The sequence below is a fragment of the Chionomys nivalis genome, chromosome 7, assembly GCF_950005125.1.
Source record: "Chionomys nivalis chromosome 7, mChiNiv1.1, whole genome shotgun sequence".
In the NCBI taxonomy this organism is placed as follows: domain Eukaryota; kingdom Metazoa; phylum Chordata; class Mammalia; order Rodentia; family Cricetidae; genus Chionomys; species Chionomys nivalis.
In genome coordinates, this window is record NC_080092.1 from 11,285,833 (window position 1) to 11,307,282 (window position 21,450).

The following is a 21,450-nucleotide window of genomic DNA, read 5'->3' on the forward strand; positions in this document are numbered from 1 at the left end:
GATGATTGGAAGCATCAGCACAGCTCCTGGTATGGGAGTTGCCTTTGTTCGCATTCCACCTCTGGAAAAGCCTGCCAAGCACTGAGCCCTCGCAAGGGAGGGTCAGAACCTCTCTACAGGCTATTTAGGCTGCCACCGAGAAAAAGAACACGTGGTTTTCAGGTTTTGCGTGTGCCCCCTCTCTGTCTCTCTCTCTTTCCTGCCATGCTTTCCCGGCTATTGGGAGTGGTGCAGTAAACATGGGCATTCGTTTGGTCTAAATTAGTCTGATTGGAATTATTTGCGTTGGCAGAGAGGCTCGCCTTAAGGTTATTCCTAACAAGCCCAGCAGGAGAAAGAACAAATTGGTCTATGTTTGTCTCTAATGAGGCTCTCAGGGACCATGGCCCTTGTGGCCATGGAAGTTCCTCTGAAGAGCTCGCCCTGTGGCTCCCCAGATGTCCTTCTGCTCCTGAGGGCTGAGCCCAGGCTCCAGAGCATCCTACATACAGTCCAACAACACCATGACATTTCTCCTCCCTCAGAACGACAACTTCTGGCCAAGTGAAGAATGTGAAGCAAGCCCAGCACTTCTGGTGACATGGCCGACTGCCATCTGCTCTCAATGTCAGGTCAGTAGGATTTTATGCTGCATACTGGAGGTGAAACCTTCTAGGGACACCCCTTCCTCTTACGTGGAGCCACATAAGCAGTTCTGAGCTCACAGACCATTCTTCATAATCACCCATAACAACCAGCGCCTGTCTTGTCAGTTCTGGCGTCCTGGCTGTGGGGAGTCCAGGTTGGCCAAGTGTCTGCCCATCCCTCTGACTCATCCTTTCTGCCTTAGTTCCACAAGTTCAGCTCAGGGCCCCTAGCCAAGAAGTCGTGGTCTAGAACTCAGAGGTGAGCTCTGTTTGAGTCCAGAGAGCAGCACACTGTGATTATCAGTCCGGGGGTGGCTTTGGATGAGGCCAAATTTAGTCCACAGAGCAAGCAGGAGTATGTGATTTGTTCAGATTGGAGAGGATGGAGAACCCATGTTTCCTCCAAAGCCACATTGTTAATCATGGTGATTGTGTCTATAATACTGGGTGTTAAAAGCTTGTGGCCTGTTAGCATCTAGGGCAATCATCTGGGTGTGTATGAGTGCTTTGGTGGTTTTATATCTTTTTGTCAATATAGATTGATTGTATAAAATGATGGTTTCATGATGGCAGCTTTACACATGTGTAAAATATACTTTGAGCCCATGCAAATCATCTCATCCTTTACTGACTTTTGCATCCCTTCAGGCTTCCTAGTCCTTGGTAGTAGGTCCCCTTCTACTTTAATGTTTTTATTTTATTATGCATTAATTATTAAAATAATGCTATTTAATTAAAATTTAAAAACTGATACAGTCTTTCTATATCTTGGCTGTCCTGAGAGACTCTATGGGGATACACTCTATGTATGAGGCTTAAGCACACAAAGACCCCCCGTCTCTTCCTGTGGAGTAGTGGGATTATAGATGTGTCCCACCATGCCTGAGCATGTTTCTTTTTTACCATAGATTTCCCATTTGAAAGGAAATGTATCCAGGTGATAGGAGGCACTCAGAAAGCAGTTTGAGGCTAGCCTGGTCTTCAGAGCAGGTTCCAGGACATCCAGAGCTACACAGAGATACCCTGTCTCAAAAAACAGAACAGAACAAAACAAAACAACACACCCTCCCAGAAGCCAAATACAATAAGCAAGCAAAAAATCAAATAGAAATGAAGTGTTTCTGTTTTCCTGAGTCTGGCATATTTCACTTCACGTGTTAATATAATTTCCATCATTCTCCTTCAAACGATCTACTAATTTTCGTATTTTTAAATAAAACACCACTACACACAAACACACACAATGTTTTAGTCCATTAATTGTTGTGAGCCAGCTGCCCTCACTCCGCCTGACCGACAAGGGAACTTCCTTGTGGTCTGTAATTGACAAGGATGTTTGTGTTCTTTCTGGCCAGTGGGTCTCCACAGAAGGAGAGGAGGTATAAAAGTCTCTGGGCAAAATAAAGCTTGCTGTTCTTCCACCTGAAAAGAAGCCTCTGTGTCTCAATCCTGGCACCCCCCACCAGTCTCGGCTATCCAGGCTGTGTGGGATGCAGCAATTAATCTATTGATTGACATTTAAACAAAATTGGACGAAGTTAAAGCTATCTTCAGATTGACCGTGTAGCTCAAGACCTTAAACTCTTGATCCTCCTGCCTCCACATTCTCAACACTGAGATTCAAGGCATCTGCTACTACACCTCCCTCTAACTCTGCCAGAATTCCTATGTCTGTAATTTATTTTTAGTTATTAAGAGAGAGTTTCTTTGTGTAGCCATGTTCAGCATCCTTCCTGAGACACCACACACAATCCATTCACAATCCTGTGCACTGTGCCAATGAAAAGGCAAAGCCACTACGGGGAACAAAATGTTCGTGCTTTTGCCAAATCCTCTGATCTATTTCTCTGTAATTCCAGTTGTCCAGTCTTCAGCAGTATCCCTAAGTTGAGGATTTAATCAACATTGCCGACTCATAGTCCAATGAGAGGCAGCAACCAGTCGAGTGTCTCTGAGTTTCTCCTCCTGGGACTCTCAGGGATCCCCTGCAGCAGCGGCTCCTCTTCCTGCTCTTCCTCACCATGTACCTGGCCACTGTCCTGGGGAACCTGCTCATCATCCTGGCCATCGGCACAGACTCCCGCCTGCACACCCCCATGTACTTCTTCCTCAGCAACCTGTCCTGTGTGGATGTCTGCTTCTCCTCCACCACTGTCCCCAAGGTGCTGGCTAATCACCTACTCGGGACTCAGGCCATTTCCTTCTCTGGGTGTCTCACGCAGATGTATTTTCTTTACTTGTTTGCTCTCATGGACAATTTCCTGCTGGCTGTGATGGCCTATGACCGGTATGTGGCCATCTGCCACCCCTTACACTACACAACAAAGATGACCCAAAAAGTCTGTGTCATGATGGTGGCCGGATCATGGGTCACAGCCAGTCTGCATGTCCTATTACACACCCTGCTCATTACTCAACTGTCATTCTGTGGGGACAATGCCATCCCTCACTTCTTCTGTGACGTGACTCCCCTTTTAAAACTGTCCTGCTCTGACACACACCTCAATGAGCTGATGATCCTCACAGAGGGAGCTGTTGTCGCGGTCACCACTTTTGTCTGCAAACTGATCTCCTACATCCACATCACATCTGCTGTCCTGAGAGTCTCATCCCCAGGGGGAAGATGGAAAGCCTTCTCCACGTGTGGCTCCCACCTGGCTGTGGTCTGTCTCTTCTATGGCACCATCATCGCTGTGTATTTCAACCCCGCATCTGCACATTCATCTGAGAAGGACATGGCAGCCACCGTGCTGTACACAGTGGTGACCCCCATGCTGAACCCGTTCATCTACAGCCTGAGGAACGGGGACCTGAAAGGGGCTCTCTACATAGTGGTCTACAGAAGGACCTTTTCTATTTAACGAGAAGATTTGTACTGATTCTTGTTCCCTATCACGTTTCAGAGTTGAGCACAATTCAGCAACCGGACTGTGTTAGGCTCAGTCAAAAAAAAAAAATAGCTTCGTTCTTGTTAGGTGACCCTCATTCACCAGGTGCCAGATGGAATTACCAAATCATGTGTCACAGTCTAGCTCTGTCTTTTTTTTTTTTTCCCAAGAGAGGGTTTCTCTGTAGCTTTAAAACCTGTCCTGGAACTCGTTCTTGTAGACCACGCTGGCCCTGAACTCACAGAGTTCTAGGATGCCTCTGCCTCCTGAGTGCTAGGATTACAGTCCTGTGCCACCACTGCGGGGCTTGATTGTTGTTTGGGTTTCTGGGATGGAACTCAGGGCTCTGCCCACTCTAGGTAAGCACTCAACCCTGCATTACATTCTGCAGTCATTTGTAGCAACTTTAAAGTTGTTTCTTGTGCCTGTCAACTTGATACATTTTGTCTATCCAGCTGTCGGCTTCCTGTTCATGTTTGGTGTATGTCCTTGAATGAGTGATCAGACGACAGAGGTCCATCTTGAATCACATTTCTCGGGAACCATACCCCTTATTTTTGTGTAACAATGACATTCATGGGACCTTCGGCTCATGTATTAGCCTAGATCAGCTGGCCTGTGTGCCCCTGGAATCCTCTTATGTTCATGACCCAGTCCTGCGATTACAGATTCCCACAACTGTGTCCTGCTTTTGCATTGGTTCTGAGGATTTACCTCAGTCCCTCATGGTTGGAAGACAAACACCTTACAGACTGAACCATCTTCTGTTTAACATGTATTTGTGAGCTAAATGTAGTGCTGTATGCAGAGGTAGGTGGATCTCTGTGATTTTGAGACTAGCCTGGTCTACATAGAGAGTCCCGGAGCAATCAAGGCTACATAGTGAAACCTTGATTTTGTTTTTATTTAAATGTGTTCCTGAGTGTGTGGGTGTGTGTCTGTCTGTCTGTGTGTTTCTGTGCGTGTGTGCACATGTGTGTGTGTGCACATGTGTGTGATGGTATGTAAAGTGGATGTCATGGACAACTTTCAGGAGCGAATTATTGTGTGTCAACTGTGAGGGTTCCAGAAATCCAAGTCACAGGGTCAAGACTGTGACTAGCATGTTTCTCCCCTGGGCCATCCCATCTTCCCCTAAGAGAAGTCCTTGTTTAAGAGGCTGTAGGAAGATGTGGTAATGCACGCATTTGAACACTGTGATCACCTAGGAATCTACTGTACTGTAAAATCTCCATACAGAACAGGTAAGGGGGGCTCTGGAGGGTGGGGTGACAGGGAGATGAAGAAAGCATCTGAGTTGTCTCCAATGAGCAGTGTCCTTATGTGTCCCCATTATGGTCTTCCTGGAGGTTGATCCACAAAAGCTCCTCTGTGACTGTGATTGCTACCTGCAAGGAAAAGAATTTCAGAGGAGACAGGGATTCAGGAACCCAGGGACGAGCCTGACATCGTCAGGACCCTTTAGGGGAATTCTGATTGGCTGTATGTAACATTGGAGTGTTCATGAGCTCATGTGTGGCATGTGGTAAGGAAACCTACATTCAGTGCTCCCTCTGCTCAGACCCACTGCCAGGTCTCTTCCTAATCCCTTGTGAACCAAGCGCTTCTCCGCAGAGCCTCTTCTTTTGTGTACTCTCATCTCGATTATTCTCCGGGTTATTCATCCTCTTTATAAGACTTTCTTCAGCTGATGAGCTGCCCCGGTCCACACACTCCTTCCTCCTTGTCCTTAAACAAAGGCAACAATCAGCTTTAGAGAGAAGAGGAGAAACCGCAGGGGCGAGGCCAAGGGATGAAAGAGTATGGCCTGAGCTTTTGTTTGCTTTCATGCTGAGGACAGCTCTAGGCCGTGTCCCCTCAGCACACACTCTGCTTCTGAGCTTCATCTGCCCTCTCACAGCTCCTGAGAATGTTCACTGAATGAGCTCCTTCAGAAAATGCAGACCTCAGAAAGACAAAAGAGCCAACGGTGCTGTAAAGTCCCAGAGTCAAGTAGCCCGGCCCTGTGTCTTCTCATGGCACTCTTCTTCCTGACCAACACTGTCATTCACATTTGCTTAACATCTGAAAAGTGAGATTGAAATTTCTTCAAAAACTGTGTGTCCTGAGGATGACGATGATGTCCATGTGACCCCTGTCGATGTACTTAATAGATGCATCGTGTATTGTTTGGAGGAGAAGCAAAATGAAAGGCATCATTTAAAATTCTCCAACCAATTTCTCATATTTGAACATCTGCTGTCCTAAAATAATTCTGCACATGGAATAACTTCTGTTTCTACTTACTTTCTCACCTAACATTTTCATTATTTATTTATTTTTAATAAAATGTTTTTGGGGACTTATTTATTTCACTTGTCTAAGTGTTCTACCTGGATGGATGGATGTCCCTCATGTGTGTCCGGTGTCCAGAGAGGCCTGGACCTGGAGTTGCAGGCTGTTGTGAGCCACCACCTGTGTCTAGGAGATGAACCCAGGTCTTCTGCAAGAGCACCAAGTGTTCCAACCACGGAGCCCCCTCTCCAGCCCACATCTCACGTTCTGACTGCGGTGAGATCTGACACTGTAAGAGCATCTGAGCCCAGAAGACTGACTGACCCTGGCTTTGCTCAAAACCAAGGGCCTGGGTGTGCTGAGCACTCTACCCATGACTTACATTCCAGCCCACTGTTATAATTATTCCTTCAAAACGTTACTTTCTCTCCTCCTTTTCCTCTCAGTTAGGTTTGCTGTACATTGCAGGCTGCCCTTACACCACCTGTTCTCTTTCCTTGGCCATCTGATTACTGCCATTGCAGGTTTGTGCATGAAATGATACTTTTGTGTTTCCCTTTAAAAAATTAAGATGTCTGAAGACCCATACCTGTAGTCCCTGGTCTCAGAGGCGACACAGAAGAATTAAGAGTTTTTGCCAGCCTCAGCTCCATCAGAAGTTTGAAGCTACTACTGCTTCATGAGTTCCTGTCACAAATCATTTGCCCAATATAAACAATGCAATCCAGGCTTGTAATTTCTCTCTTTTTTTAAAGATACATTATTCTTTCTTTATTATTTATTTTTTAATGATTTATTTATTTCTTATTTTATGTACATTGGTGTTCTGTCTGCTTGTATGTACGTCTGTATGAAGGTGTCAGATCCCCTGGAACTGGAATTGCAGACAGTTGTGAGCTGCCATTTGGGTGCTGGGAATTGAATCCCAGGTCCTTCAGAAGAACAGTCAGTTAACTGTTCAGCCCCATAATTTCTCTTATATTTATTTGTGAGCCTTGCCTTTATCAGCTGAGCCAACTCTCCAGCTCTAGGTCTGTAATTTCTCTGGCACTGCTGCTGTTAGTTTTTACAGTAAACTGACACATAGACCTCTCTGCTTCACTGCCCTGTATAACAATGTTTCCACATCTGTTGTGGCTTCTCGCAAATGGTTTCCCTTCCTGATATTCAACCTTGTGTTTGACCACATGAGTTACCAAAGTAAGATGTGCTGTGGGGTGTGACATTCTGCCTGCTGATGCTCCCTAGTAGAGCCTACTCTCTAGAGGAAGACCCTGACTGCTGAGACCCAAGATGAACTCAAGAGTGATATAGATATGGATAATTTACTTTGGTATAAATTTTGCTTTGTTGATATAAATTTAAGGTCAATTTTGTTATTTGTATATGTATATTTCTGATCTTGATTAAAGTATTGTGATAATGTAGTTCATTTAAACATGTAATGTATTATTAAGAAATAAAGGTTAATAGATAATCATCTATAATAGTCATGTTTGTAGTCATGTTAGTTAGGTTTTCTAGATGTGCATAGATATATTTCAGATAGGCATTCTTCATATCTTTCAAAGACTACAGAATATGGCATTTAATGTTTTAATAACTTAGGACTGTTCATGACAGTGGGACACGTCTGCTCCTGGCAGCACCAATCTACTTCAAGAGAAAGATGGGCATCGAAGAGGCTCCTTATGGAGTCTGATAGCCAATTGGGCAAGAAACTGCTCTTGTCTGGACTGTTGCATAAACTGGACACAGAGAACCCGCAGAAAGAGGACTCCTGAACTTGCCTAAAGGTGAGATGGTCTTTCAGGGTTCCTGACTCATGAAAGAGTCTGCGAGACATTCTTCAGGACACAGCAGAAAGTGACTGAACTGTCTTTGAATTTTCCTGCTTCATGGAAATGTCTGCTGGATACTATGGGCCTGTAGGCTGAAGATGGATGCCCCAATGGTACAAAAGAACTTTGGGTGACTGTCCAGGCAATAAGATGTCTCTGTCATTTCTAGAGTTTTGGAAGTTGCTTACTTCTTGTTTACTTAAGTAACATTATATCCTTCTGGAGTCTTTGATGGAACTGAAGAATGGATAGTTATAGTTTTCCTTAGTTATGATAAAAGATAAAGTAGATATAAATATTATAACTGTAATTCTTGCTTTATAACTGTTTTGCTATATGTAATTTTACTATGTTAAAGTGAAAGCCTTTCTTTTTTTGTTTAAACAGGAAAAGGGGAAATGATGTAGGAGGGTCACCTGTCTATGTATTACTTTCATTGGTTAATAAAGAGACTGCCTTGGCCCTTTGATAGGACAGAAAATTAGGTAGGCAGAGTAAACAGAACAGGATGCTGGGTAGAAGGCAGTGAGGCAGACGCCTTGATTCTCTGACCCGAAATGGATGTAGGTTAGGATCTTTCCTGGTAAGCCACCACCTCGTAGTGCTACACAGATTACTAAATATGGGTTAAAGCAAGATGTGAGAATTAGCCAGTTAGAGGCTAGAGCTAATGGACCAGGCAATGTTTAAATGAATAAATTTGTGTGTTGTTATTTTGGGTGTAAAGCTAGCCGTGCAGGAGCCGAGCAGGACCAAAAGCAGGCCTGCTCGCCCCATCACTATACAAGAATGAGTATGAGAGGGAGCAGTTGGTCCCAAGTCCTTGTGACCCACAGGTGACACGCAGGACAATGCATAGAAGAGGCTAGAAGTTGTTGCTTTTGAAATCCACCGTGGCTGGTTTCCCTGATTTTGGTTACTACTGAAAACAGGGTTCATTCTGTTTTGTTTTGTGTTATGGTCTTTCTATAGAACTCAGACTGTCACAGAATCCATCATTCTTTTTACGTGCGTGTTGTGCTGTAGGAATTCCTATCGCCAGTAGCCTTTAAGTTACCCGCCCACTTGGGCGTGGCCTCTTATACTATTTATGCCAATAAAGTACGGCCTCTCTTCTGGCTGGGGGATTTGGTTGCTGTTTCCCAGTCCAGCACAGGATTGTGATCTGTGAGTCTACCCCTAAATAAATAATCCTCTCTTATACTCAATTCTGAGCTAGTATGTGATTTCTTTTAAGTGTCCTTCTTCATCTGGCACCCCACGTGTATTTGGACTCCACATCTACCGGGTGGATGGCCTAAAGCCTAATCGGCCCAGAAAGTCTTCCAACTCTGCCTGCTTGGCTTGCTTTTACATAAGTGTTTTTTTTTTTTTTTTTCTGAAAACCCCACCACAGTGGAGCTAACTGCGGGCAGCGACTTGGAAATTTCTCAAGCTCAAGAACATCCCCTCCCTGACTGCTGTGTTTCTTGCTGTTTATCAATTTGTACAGCTTCCAGTTTGTGCTCCCAGTCCATGAATTCTGGGTTTCTTGCTCCATGTATGGAATTGATTTAATTGCTTTTGGTTTGTCAAGCAAAGTATATTTCTCAGTTTTTAATCAGTACCAAGTTGGGAAAGTAAAGCAGCTCAGAACTGTTGGTGTAGCTACCAGTTCCGTCACTGGCATTCATGACTTTGCAACCATGATACCTGCTGGACAATAAAGATTATTACACCTAAAACAATTTACCAGATCTCATAACAGGTAATTAATAAATCAATAAACTTGAAAGTTATATAATGACAGACTACATTAACATTGAAACTTTTATTAACTTTTGTGCTAATACTATGGATTGTATTCAGCAAGGCTTATATGGTTTTGGTGATACATCCATTTATTGGCTATTGGGACTCAGTTTTTTTCTTCTTTTATATCCTTAAGAAAATGGTTTGAGGGCTGGAGAGATGGCTCAGTAGTTAAGAGCACTGTCTGCTCTTCCAGAGGTCCTGAGTTCAATTCCCAGCAACCACATGGTGGCTCACAACCATCTGTAAAGAGATCTGGCTCCCTCCTCTGGCGTGTGGGTATAAATGGAGGCAGAAAGTTGTATACATAATAAATAAATCTTAAAAAAAAAAGAAAAAAGAAAAGAAAATGGTTTGATAACAGAATCAAGAATGAGACACTTTTAGAAATAATACAGTCTTTACAGATAATGAACAGCTAGCTGACAAAATTAATACCATTGAAAATCAAAAGTTACCTGAAAAAATTAATACCATTGAAGAGGGTAATGTTAATTTGAAAGACAAAATTGAATCTGTATCTAAAGGTACTGAGAAAATATATGAAAGAATTCATACTGTTGAATTGACAATCAAGGTTTGATAAAAAGTTATGATAGGTTAGCAGACAGAGAATATCTCCTGGATGGCAATCTACATGATATCCAAATAATGTCCAAGGATGAGGTGTTATCTTTAAAGGAAAAAATTCAAACCTTGGAATCACATGGGCAGGATGAGGACCAGAGAATAGGTGCCTCAATGAAAGAACTAGAAATATATACATGCCAGGATATTTAGGCTTTACAAAAGATAATAGTAAAAAGATTCGAAATGATTAAGGAAATTATTAGAGCTGATGAACAGGGAAAGAAATCATGAGGACAAGATTCCACATCACCAGTAGCTGTCAGAGGTGACTTACCCAGGGTTTAGCTTCCTATCCTGTAATCTACTCTGACAAAGCATCAAGTTCTACAGGCTCAAAAGGATCCAAAGAAGGTAGATGGATACCTGTAGGAATGAATGATGTAAAAGAAATTAAGCAAGCTATCATAACTTATGGCTTGCATTCCACATTTGTTAGGGAGATGATAAAGACATGGGCTTCTAGCATTAAGGTGACACCACATGACAGACTTCAGTTAGTTTCAACAGTTCTAGATGATGGGCCTCAATTGATGTTTAAATGTTATTTCAGGGAAGAGGCTAAAATTTTAGAACAACAGGGTAAAGCAAAAGGATTTGAGACTTCCCAAGGTCAAATTCTTGGCAAGGGTACTTATGCTGACACACAGGTTCAGACTCTTTACAATGAACAAGAAATCTTGTCCCTATGCCACAGAGAGCCTTTAATGCTTGGGACAGAATTCAAGAACTAGGAAAACAAACTGAATCATATACCAGGGTTAAACAGGGCCAGAGAGAACCCATTAGTGACTTTTTACAAAGATTAACTAAGGCTGCACAAATAGAAGTACCAGACTCAGATGTAGAAAACTACTTATTGAATCTCTGGCTTTTGAAAATGCCAACTTAGAATGCAAAAAGATTCTTTGGCCTTTAAAGATTAGATCAGAGCCGGGCGGTGGTGGCGCACGCCTTTAATCCCAGCACTTGGGAGGCAGAGGCAGGCGGATATCTGTGAGTTCGAGACCAGCCTGGTCTACAAGAGCTAGTACCAGGACAGCCTCCAAAACCACAGAGAAACCCTGTCTCGAAAAACCAAAAAAAAAAAAGATTAGATCAGCACCTATAAATGAATGGATCCTGCATACAATGAACATTGAGACATTTGACTATATTACTGAATTTTGGGTAGGAGAAGCAATTTCCAAAGGAATGAGGAGACATCAAAATGCCAAATGTTTTAGTTGTGGTAAAGTAGGACATCTGAGAAGGGATTGCAGATAAGGAATTCCTAAGAATAATATCTCCTTTGGGAATGGCAAGACTAGGAGGACTCAGCCTTCAGGTATATGTAGAAGGTGTGGCAAAGGTTGACATTGGACCAATGAATACAGCTCAAAAAAAGACAGACAAGGCAACCCAATACCATCAGGACACTCCTTGAGGGCTTCTCGCAGTCCCCCAAGCCAAAAGTGGTCCAGTCATTCCCAGTCACTGTGGAAGACATGTCTCACCAGGAAAATTAAAAAACCCAGAGCCTTCTGTGAAAGACCATACTGTTCTGGATGATGGAATAAACATGGAGGATGAATCAAAAATTCCAATAAGAAATAGGAAACATACATTCTGGCAGACTTCTATGAATGATCAAAGACCAAAGCTAAGAGTACATATAAATGGCATTGTAATTTTGGGTTTGATAGACACAGGTGCGGATGTGAGGATCATTACTCCAGAATCTTGGCATGCAAATTGGCCTCTTCAAGAGGCAGATGTTCAATTACTAGGAATTGTAACCATATCTCAAGTTAAACAAAGCATGAGCTGGATTGACTGAATTGGGCCAGAAGATCAGAGAGGGAAGATGAGGCCATATGTGGCTAATATTGCAGTAAATTTATGGGGTTGTGACCTGCAGCAGCAATGGAATACCCAGATTAACATTCCTGCAGTCCCAGGAACTCATAATTCTGGGAAGGATATGATAAGGTACTATACACAAAGGTCACCGGCCATTCAGGCTACACAAGAACACAAAGCAACTAGCAAACCTTTAGAGGTACCAACGGCCCTACCTTTAAAATGGTTAACTGAGAAACCAGTATGGGTTAAACAGTGACCTCTTACTGAAGAAAAGCTGCAGGATTTAGAACAGCTGGTACAAGAGCAACGAGATGCTTGCCATATTGAAGAATCTGCCGGCCCTTGGAATTCTCCTGTACTTATTGTTAAAAAGAAATCTGGTAAATGGAGAATGGTGACCGACCTAAAAGCTATCAAGAAGGCAATTTAACCAATGGGCCCTCTACTATCTCTGCCTTCTCTATTACCAAAATGATGGCCTCTTATAGTTATTGATTTGAAAGATTGTTTCCTCACTATACCTTTACAAGGAGAGGATAGAGAAAAATTTACCTTCACAGTGCCTACTTATAATAATTCTCAGCATACTAGGAGATATCAATGGACCGTCTTCCCACGGGGAATACTCAGTAGCCCCACTCTGTGCCAATGCTTTGTCAGCTACCCATTGGACATAATATGTAAGCAATTTTCTAAGTCTATAATTGACCATAACATGGATGCCATTTTCCTATTTGATTCAAACATAGATACTTTAGTTGGAATATTTTAAGAAATAAAGTTTTGCCAAAATGGGGATTACAAATTGCTCCTGAAAAAATACAGAGAGGAGAGTCTGGCCATTACCTGGGTTATAAAATAGGTTTACAGAAAATTAGAACACAAAAGGCACAAATTAGGAGAGACTGAAAGCAGACTCTAAATGACTTTCAAAGATTCTTATGAGATATTTCCAGTCTATGACTGGCTGTTGGGAATAAAAGCTAATCTAATAGTTCATTTTAACTAAACCTTAGATAGTGATAAAGATAGTGTCTGAATAGTCCCAGACAATTAACAGCTGAAGCAGAAAAGGAATTGACAATTGTTGAGGAGAAATTACAGGAGGGACATGTAGATAGGGCAAATTTAAATCTTAATTGTATTCTAGTCATATTGCCTTCCAGAATTTATCCTAAAGGAATTTTAATGCAGAGGGATGATATTACCCTAGAATGGATCTTTTTACCACATAAACCAAGTAAAAAAAATTACAAACTTATGTGGAAAAAGTCTTTGAATTAATTATAAAAGATAAATTGAGACTTTGTCAATTAGCAGTTATAAACCCAGCACTACTGATGAAATAAAAAAAAAGCTATGGGAAGACAATGAACCATGGCAAAGAGCTTGTGCTAATTTTTTGGGAGAAATTAATAGCAATTATCCCAAAAGCAATAAATTTAACCTTAAAAAGAGAACTTCCTATCAATAAGAAAAAAAAGAGAACTTCTTGTATTCTTCCCCAAATTGTACGTGATCCTCCAATAACTAGAGCCTGGACATTTCATACTGATGCAAATAAATCAGGGGTGGCAGCTTACAAATCAGAAGAATTAAGTAAGGTTGAACAAAGCCCTTATAATTCTGTCTAGAAGGCAGAATTATGTGATATTCTCATGGTGCTAAGGGATTTTCAAGAACCTCTTAATATACTTACTGATTCACAATATGCAGAAAGAATTGTTTTTCATATCGAAACCACTAAATTTATACCAGATAATACAGTAGGTGTGGAGCCCAAATACACGTGGGGTGCTAGATGAAGGAGGACACTTAAAAGAAATCCCAAACTAGCTCAGAATTGAGTATACGAGAGGATTATTTATTTAGGGGTAGACTCACAGATCACAATCCTGTGCTGGACTGGGAAACAGCAACCAAATCCCCCAGCCAGAAGAGAGGCCTCACTTTATATTGGCATAAATAGTATAAGAGGCCACGCCCAAGTGGGCGGGTAACTTAAAGGCTACTGGCGATAGGAATTCCTACAGCACAACACGCACGTAAAAAGAATGATGGATTCTGTGACAGTCTGAGCTCTAATGAAAGACCATATCACAAAACAAAATAGAATGAACCCTGTTATTTTTCAGTAGGAACCATCATCGGGGAAAACAGCCATGGTGGATTTCAAGAGCAACAACTTCTAGCCTCTTCTATGCATTGTCCTGCGTGTCACCTGTGGGTCACAAGGACTTGGGACCAACTGCTGGGACCAGCTGCTCCCTCTCATATTTACTCTTGAGTTCCTCTTGGGTCTCAGCAGTCAGGATCTGCCGATAGGGAGTAGGCTCTGCTGGGAAGCATCAGCAGGCAGAATGTCACACCCCACAGCACATCTTCCTTTGGTAACTCATGTGGCCAAACAAAAGGTTGAAAATCAGGAAGGGAAACTATTTGCAAGAAACCACAACAAATGTGGAGACATTGTTATGCAGAGCAGTAAAGCAGAGAGGCCTGTGCGTCAGTTTACTGTAAAAACTAACAGCAGCTGTGCTTTGGAGAAATTACAGACTAGAGCTGGAGAGTTGGCTCAGCTGATAAAGGCAAAGGTCAAAACCAAACATAAGAGAAATCACAGACGTGGTTTGCATTGTTTATATTGTGCAAATATTTTGTAATGGGAAATCATGCAGCAGAAGGGGCCTAAAATTTGTGATGTATTTGAGGCTGGAAAAAAAAAACTATTAATCCTTCTGTGTTGCCTTCTGAGACCTGGGACTACAGGTATGGATCTTCAGACATCTTAATTTTTTTTTAGGAAAACACGAAAGTATCATTTCGTGGCACAAGCCTGCAAAGCCCAATAATCAGCTGGCCAAGGGAAGAAAAATGATGGTGTAAGGGCAGCATTCAATGTGTAGCAAATCCAACTGAGAGGAAAAGGAGGAGAGAAAGTAACGTTTTGAAAGGATAATTATAGCAGTGGGCTGGAATGTAAGTCGTGGGTAGAGTGCTCAGCACACCCAGGCCCTTGGTTTTGAGCAAAGCCAGGGTATCGTCAGTCTTCCGGCCTCAGCTGCTCTTCCAGTATCAGATCTCACCGCAGTCAGATGTGGGCTGGAGAGGGGGCTCCGTGGTTAGAACACTTGCTACTCTTGTATGGGACCTGAATTCTGTGTGGTGTCTCACAATGAAAGACCCCCGGTAGGGACCTTCCCTCAGGTGGAGACCCCGGACCCACAGACCAGGCCGAGACCACGAGTCGGATGCAAACTGCAAGAGGTTTATTAGGTAGACACAGGTACCTGCGGGCGGCAAAGTCTTTCGGAGGACTTGCGTGCCTGCAGACTGGGAGGAGGACTTTTTATAGGAAAGAGGGCAGCAAAAAGCAATTTACAGAAGCAGAAGCGTGGTTATCAGAATAAGGCGGGGGGCATGAATGGTTTTCCTCTCCCAGCATGGATGTCTGGCAGCAGACATCCTGCTCTTATCTTATAGATATCCTACTTTGCAGCCATCTTGCTTTGTAGATGTCCTATCTTATAGATATCCTGTTTTCCTCTCACGAGAGCAGGCTAGCTGCTGATCCTGAGAATCTTTCAAGCAAACAGGACGTTCTCCCGGGGAGCCTGCTAGCTGCGGGTTCTGAGGAGGGGGTCTGTAGGGTCTTTCAACAACAGCCTGTCAATCCAGGTGCTGGCCTCCTTGGACACCAGGCACACATGAGGGACATACATATATCCAGGCAGACCACTTAGACAAGTGAAATAAATAAGTCCCCAAAACATTTTATTAAAAATAAATAAATAATGGAAATTTTAGGTGAGAAGGTAAGTAAATACAGAATTTATTCCGTGTGCAGAATTATTTAGGACAGCAGAAAATGTTCAAATATGAGAAATCGGATTGCAAATTTTTTTTAAATATTTATTTATTTATTATGTATACAATATTCTGTCTGTGTGTATGCCTGCTGGCCAGAAAAGGGCACCAGACCCCTTTACAGATGGTTATGAGCCACCATGTGGTTGCTGGGAATTGAACTCAGGACCTTTGGAAGAGCAGGCAATGCTCTTAACCTCTGAGCCATCTCTCCAGCCCCCGGACTGCAAATTTTAAATGATTTTGTTCCTTTTGTTTCTTATCCAAGCAATCCACGATGCATCTATTCAGTACATCGACAGGGCTCACGTGGACATCCTCACCATCCTCAGGACACACAGTTTTTGAAGAAATTTCAATCTCACTTTTCAGATGTTAAGCAAATGTGAATGACAGTGTTGGTCAGGAAGAAGAGTGCCATGAGAAGACACAGGGCCGGGCTACTTGACTCTGGGACTTTACAGCACCGTTTGCTCTTTTCTCTTTGTCAGGTCTGCATTTTCTGGAGGAGTTCATTCAGTGAACATTCTCAGGAGCTGTGAGAGGACAGATGAAGCTCAGAAGCAGAGTGTGTGCCCAGGGGACATGGCCTAGAGCTGTCCTCAGCATGAAAGCAAACAAAAGCTCAGGCCTTACTCTTTCATCCCTTGGCCTTGCCCCTGCGGTTTCTCCTCTTCTCTCTAAAGCTGATTGTTGCCTTTGTTTAAGGACAATGAGGAAGGAGTGTGTGGACCAGGGCAGCTCATCAGCTGAAGAAAGTAGTATGGAGAGGATGAATCACTCCAAGAATAATCTAGCCGAAAAAACACATACACACACCACAAAAAAAAAAAAAAAAAAAAAAAAAGCTTCATGGAAAGAAAGGCTTGGTTCACAAGGGATTAGGAAGAGACCTGGCAGTGAATCTGAGCAGAGGGAGCACTGAATGTAGGTTTCCTTACCACATGCCACACATGAGCTCATGAACACTCCAATGTTACATACAGCTGATCAGAATTCCCCTAAAGGGTCCTGACGATGTCCAGCTCGTCTCTGGGTTCCTGAATCCCTGTCTCCTCTGAAATTCTTTTCCTGCAGGTAGCAATCACATTCACAGAGGAGCTTTTGTGGACCAACCTCCAGGAAGACCATAATGTGGGACACATAAGGACACTGCTCATTGGAGACAACTCAGATGCTTTCTTCATCTCCCTGTCACCCCACCCTCCAGAGCCCCCTTACCTGTTCTGTATGGAGATTTTACACTACAGTAGATTCCTAGGTGATCACAGTGTTCAAATGTGTGTGTGTTATCACATCTTCCTACAGCTTCTTAAACAAGGACTTCTCTTAGGGGAAGGTGGGATGGCTTAGGGGAGAAAGGCACTTGCCACAGTCTTGTCTGTCAGTTGGATTCCTGGTCACACACAGTTGAAACAAGATAATTCACTCCTAAAGTTATTCAATAACCTTCAACTACATACCATTTGTAATCCCACTGCTGGGGCCAGAAAACTGGTGGATTCCAGGGGAACACAGGCCAGCCAATCCAGACTAATTCATGAGCCTAAGGTCCCATGAGTGATATTGTCACACACAAAAAAATGTGTATGGTTCCTGAGAAATGACACACAAGATTGACCTTTGTCATCTACTCACATAGTCACAGACTACACCGAACACTTGAAAATAAACTCCACAGATGGACAGACAAAATGTAACAAGTTGATTGCACATAAAACAATTTTAAAGTTAGTACGAATGGCTGCAGAATAGAATACAGGGTAGAGCTCTTACCTCGCGTGTGCAGAGCCCTGGGTTCCATCCCTAGAACCCAAGACACAATCAAGACAAAGAAAGGTGGAGTCCCATTATTTGGTAACTCCATTATGGCAGCTGGTGAATTAGAGTCCCTGAACAAGAAAGAAACAAATGGCTTTTAAATGAGCTTAACACAGTCCAGTTTCAAATTGTGCTCAACTCTGAAACAAGATAGGGAACAAGAATCAGTACAAATCTTCTCGTTAAACAGAAAAGGTCCTTCTGTAGACCACTTTGTATAGAGCCCCTTTCAGGTCCCTGTTCCTCAGGCTGTAGATGAACGGGTTCAGCATGGGGGTCACCACTGTGTACAGCACGGTGGCTGCCATGTCCTTCTCAGATGAATGTGCAGATGCGGGGTTGAAATATACAGCGATGATGGTGCCATAGAAGAGACAGACCACAGCCAGGTGGGAGCCACACGTGGAGAAGGCTTTCCATCTTCCCCTTGGGGATGAGACTCTCAGGACAGCAGATGTGATGTGGATGTAGGAGATCAGGATGCAGACAAAAGGGGTAACCATGACAACAGCTCCCTCTGTGAGGATCATCAGCTCATTGAGGTGTGTGTCAGAGCAGGACAGTTTTAAAAGGGGAGTAATGTCACAGAAGAAGTGAGGGATGGCATTGTCCCCACAGAATGAGAGCCGAGCAATGAGCAGGGTGTGTAATAGGACATTCAGATTGGCAGTGACCCACGATCCGGCCACCATCATGACACAGACTTTTTGGGTCATCTTTGTTGTGTAGTGTAAAGGGTGGCAGATGGCCACAAAACGGTCATAGGCCATCATAGCCAGCAGGAAATTGTCCATGTCCACAAACATGAAAAGAAAATACATCTGCGTGAGACACCCAGAGAAGGAAATGGCCTGAGTCCCGAGGAGGTGATTGGCCAGCACCTTGGGGACAGTGGTGGAGGAGAAGCAGACATCCACACAGGACAGGTTGCTGAGGAAGAAGTACATGGGGGTGTGCAGGCGGGAGTCTGTGCCGATGGCCAGGATGATGAGCAGGTTCCCCAGGACAGTGGCCAGGTACATGGTGAGGAAGAGCAGGAAGAGGAGCTGCTGCTGCTGGGGATCCCTGGAGAGTCCCAGGAGGAGAAACTCAGAGACACTCGACTGGTTGCTGCCTCTCATTGGACTATGAGCAGACAAAGATGATTAAATTCTCAAACTTGGGAATCCTGCTGAAAACTGGACAACTGGAATTACAGAGAAATAGGTTAGAGGATTTGGCAAAAGCACGAACATTTTGTTCCCCGTAGTGGCTTTGCCTCTTCATTGGCACAGTGCGCAGGCTTGTGAATGGATTGTGTGTGGCGTCTCAGGAAGGATGATGAACAGTGTCTGACAGTGAGTTTCTGCTCAGCCATGTGTGCTGCTTGAACTTTTTGCCATTGTTTTCCTTTTGGATCTTTGAGGCAGGGTCTCCCTGTGTTGACAAGAGTGACCTTGAAGTTAGAATCCTCCTGACCCTGCTTCCCGAGTTCATGGGTGACATGACCACATTGCCTGTCCAGCTAATGTTTTTTTAAAGTGTAACTTTTAGAATGTTTTTATTTTGTGTGCATTGGTATTTTGCCTGCATGAATGTCTGTGTGAGGGTATCCGATACCCAGGAACTGGAGTTAAAGACAGTTAAGAGCTACCCCAGGGGTGCTGGGCTAATGGACCAACAGCCAGTGCTCTTAACTACTGAGCCATTATTTCCAGTTTCATAAAATAAGATAAAAGTGTCATTTATAAAAAATTACAGACTTATCCTGGAGGTGCTGGTACCCACTTTTAATCACAGCACTTGGAAGGCAGAGTCAGCAGATCTCTGAGTTCAAGGCCACCTAGATCTATAGAGCAAGATCAAGGACAGCCTCCATGGCTACACAAAGAAACGTTCTCTCAAAATAAATTACAGACATAGGAATTCTGGCAGAGTTACGAGGGAGGGTGTAGTAGTAGATGTATTGAATCTCAGCGTTCAGAAGGTGGAGGCAGGAGGATCAAGAGTTTAAGGTCTTGAGCTACACGGCCAGTCTGAATATAGCTTTAACTGTGTGCAACCTTGTTTTAATGTCAATCAATAGATTAACGGACTAAAACATTGTGTGTGTGTGGTGTGTGTGTGTGTGTAGTGGTGTTTTATTTAAAAATACAAAAATTAGTAGATCGTTTGAGGGAGAATCATGGAAATTATATTAACACGTGAAGTGAAATATGCCAGACTCGGGAAAACAGAAACACTTCATTTCTATTTGTTTTTTTGCTTGCTTATTGTTTTTGGTTTCTGGGAGGGTGTGTTGTTTTGTTTTGTTCTGTTCTGTTTTTTGAGACAGGGTATCTCTGTGTAGCTCTGGCTGTCCTGGAACCTGCTCTGAAGACCAGGCTAGCTCAAATCAAGGAGATCTTCCTGCCTCTGCTTCCCGAATGCCTCCTACCACCTGGATACGTTTCTTTTCAAATGGGAAATATAAGGTAAAAAGAAACATGCTCAAACATGGTGGGACACATCTATAATCCCACTACTCCACAGGAAGAGGCTGGAGGATCTCTGTGAGCTTAAGGCCAGCTTTATGCATAGAGAGTATCCCCATAGAGAGTCTCAGCAGCTGGAGGGATGGCTCAGTATTAAAGACCAGGCTCGGTTCACAACCAAAAATGTAAGAGAGTCTCAGGACAGCCGAGATATAGAGAGACTGTATTTGTTTTTCAATTTTAATTAAATAATATCATTTTTAGTAATTAATGTATAATAAAAACAAAAACATTAAAGTAGAAGAAGAAATTACTTCCAGAGACCAGGAAGCCAGAGGGGAAGCCAAAGACAGCAAAGGATAAGATTCGCATGGGATCAAAGTATATTTTACACATGTGTAAAGCTGCCATCATGAAACCATCATTTTATACAATCAATCTATATTGACAAAAAGGTATAAAACCACCAAAGCACTCATACACACCCAGATGATTGTCCTAGATGCTAATAGGCCACAAGCTTTTAACACCCAGTATTATAGACACAATCACCATGATTAACAATGTGGCCTTGGAGGAAACATGGGTTCTCCATCCTCTCCAATCTGAACAAATCACATACTCCTGCTTGCTCTGTGGACTAAATTTGGCCTCATCCAAAGCCATCCCCGGACTGATAATCACAGTGTGCTGCTCTCTAGACTCAAACAGAGCTCACCTCTGAGTTCTAGACCACGACTTCTTGGCTAGGGGCCCTGAGCTGAACTTGTGGAACTAAGGCAGAAAGGATGAGTCAGAGGGATGGGCAGACACTTGGCCAACCTGGACTCCCCACAGCCAGGACGCCAGAACTGACAAGACAGGCGCTGGTTGTTATGGGTGATTATGAAGAATGGTCTGTGAGCTCAGAACTGCTTATGTGGCTCCACGTAAGAGGAAGGGGTGTCCCTAGAATGTTTCACCTCCAGTATGCAACATAAAGTCCTACTGACCTGACATTGAGAGCAGATGGCAGTCGACAATGTCACCAGAAGTGCTGGGCTTGCTTCACATTCTTCACTTGGCCAGAAGTTGTCGTTCTGAGGGAGGAGAAATGTCATGGTGTTGTTGGACTGTATGTAGGATGCTCTGGAGCCTGGGCTCGGCCCTCAGGAGCAGAAGGACATCTGGGGAGCCACAGGGCGAGCTCTTCAGAGGAACTTCCATAGCCACAAGGGCCATGGTCCCTGAGAGTCTCATTAGAGACAAACATAGACCAATTTGTCCTTTCTCCTTCTTGGGCTTGTTAGGAATAATCTTAAGGCGAGCCTCTCAGCCAACGCAAATAATTCCAATCAGACTAATTTAGACCAAACAAATGCCCATGTTTACTGCACCACTCCCAATAGCCGGGAAAGCATGGCAGGAAAGAGAGAGA

At 43.4% G+C, this 21,450-nt stretch overlaps 1 protein-coding gene and 1 pseudogene across 1 annotated transcript; one reads left to right on the forward strand and one right to left on the reverse strand.

Annotated features, from left to right (window-relative positions):
• Positions 1 to 2,549: 2,549 nt before the first annotated feature.
• On the forward strand, positions 2,550 to 3,487 carry LOC130877756 (olfactory receptor 1361-like; annotated as a pseudogene).
• A 14,275-nt stretch (positions 3,488 to 17,762) lies between these two features.
• Positions 17,763 to 18,701, reverse strand: LOC130877491 (olfactory receptor 1361-like). Its single transcript, XM_057774849.1, has one exon. The coding sequence runs from the start codon at positions 18,699 to 18,701 to the stop codon at positions 17,763 to 17,765; it is 939 nt and encodes a 312-aa protein (XP_057630832.1).
• Positions 18,702 to 21,450: the final 2,749 nt, after the last annotated feature.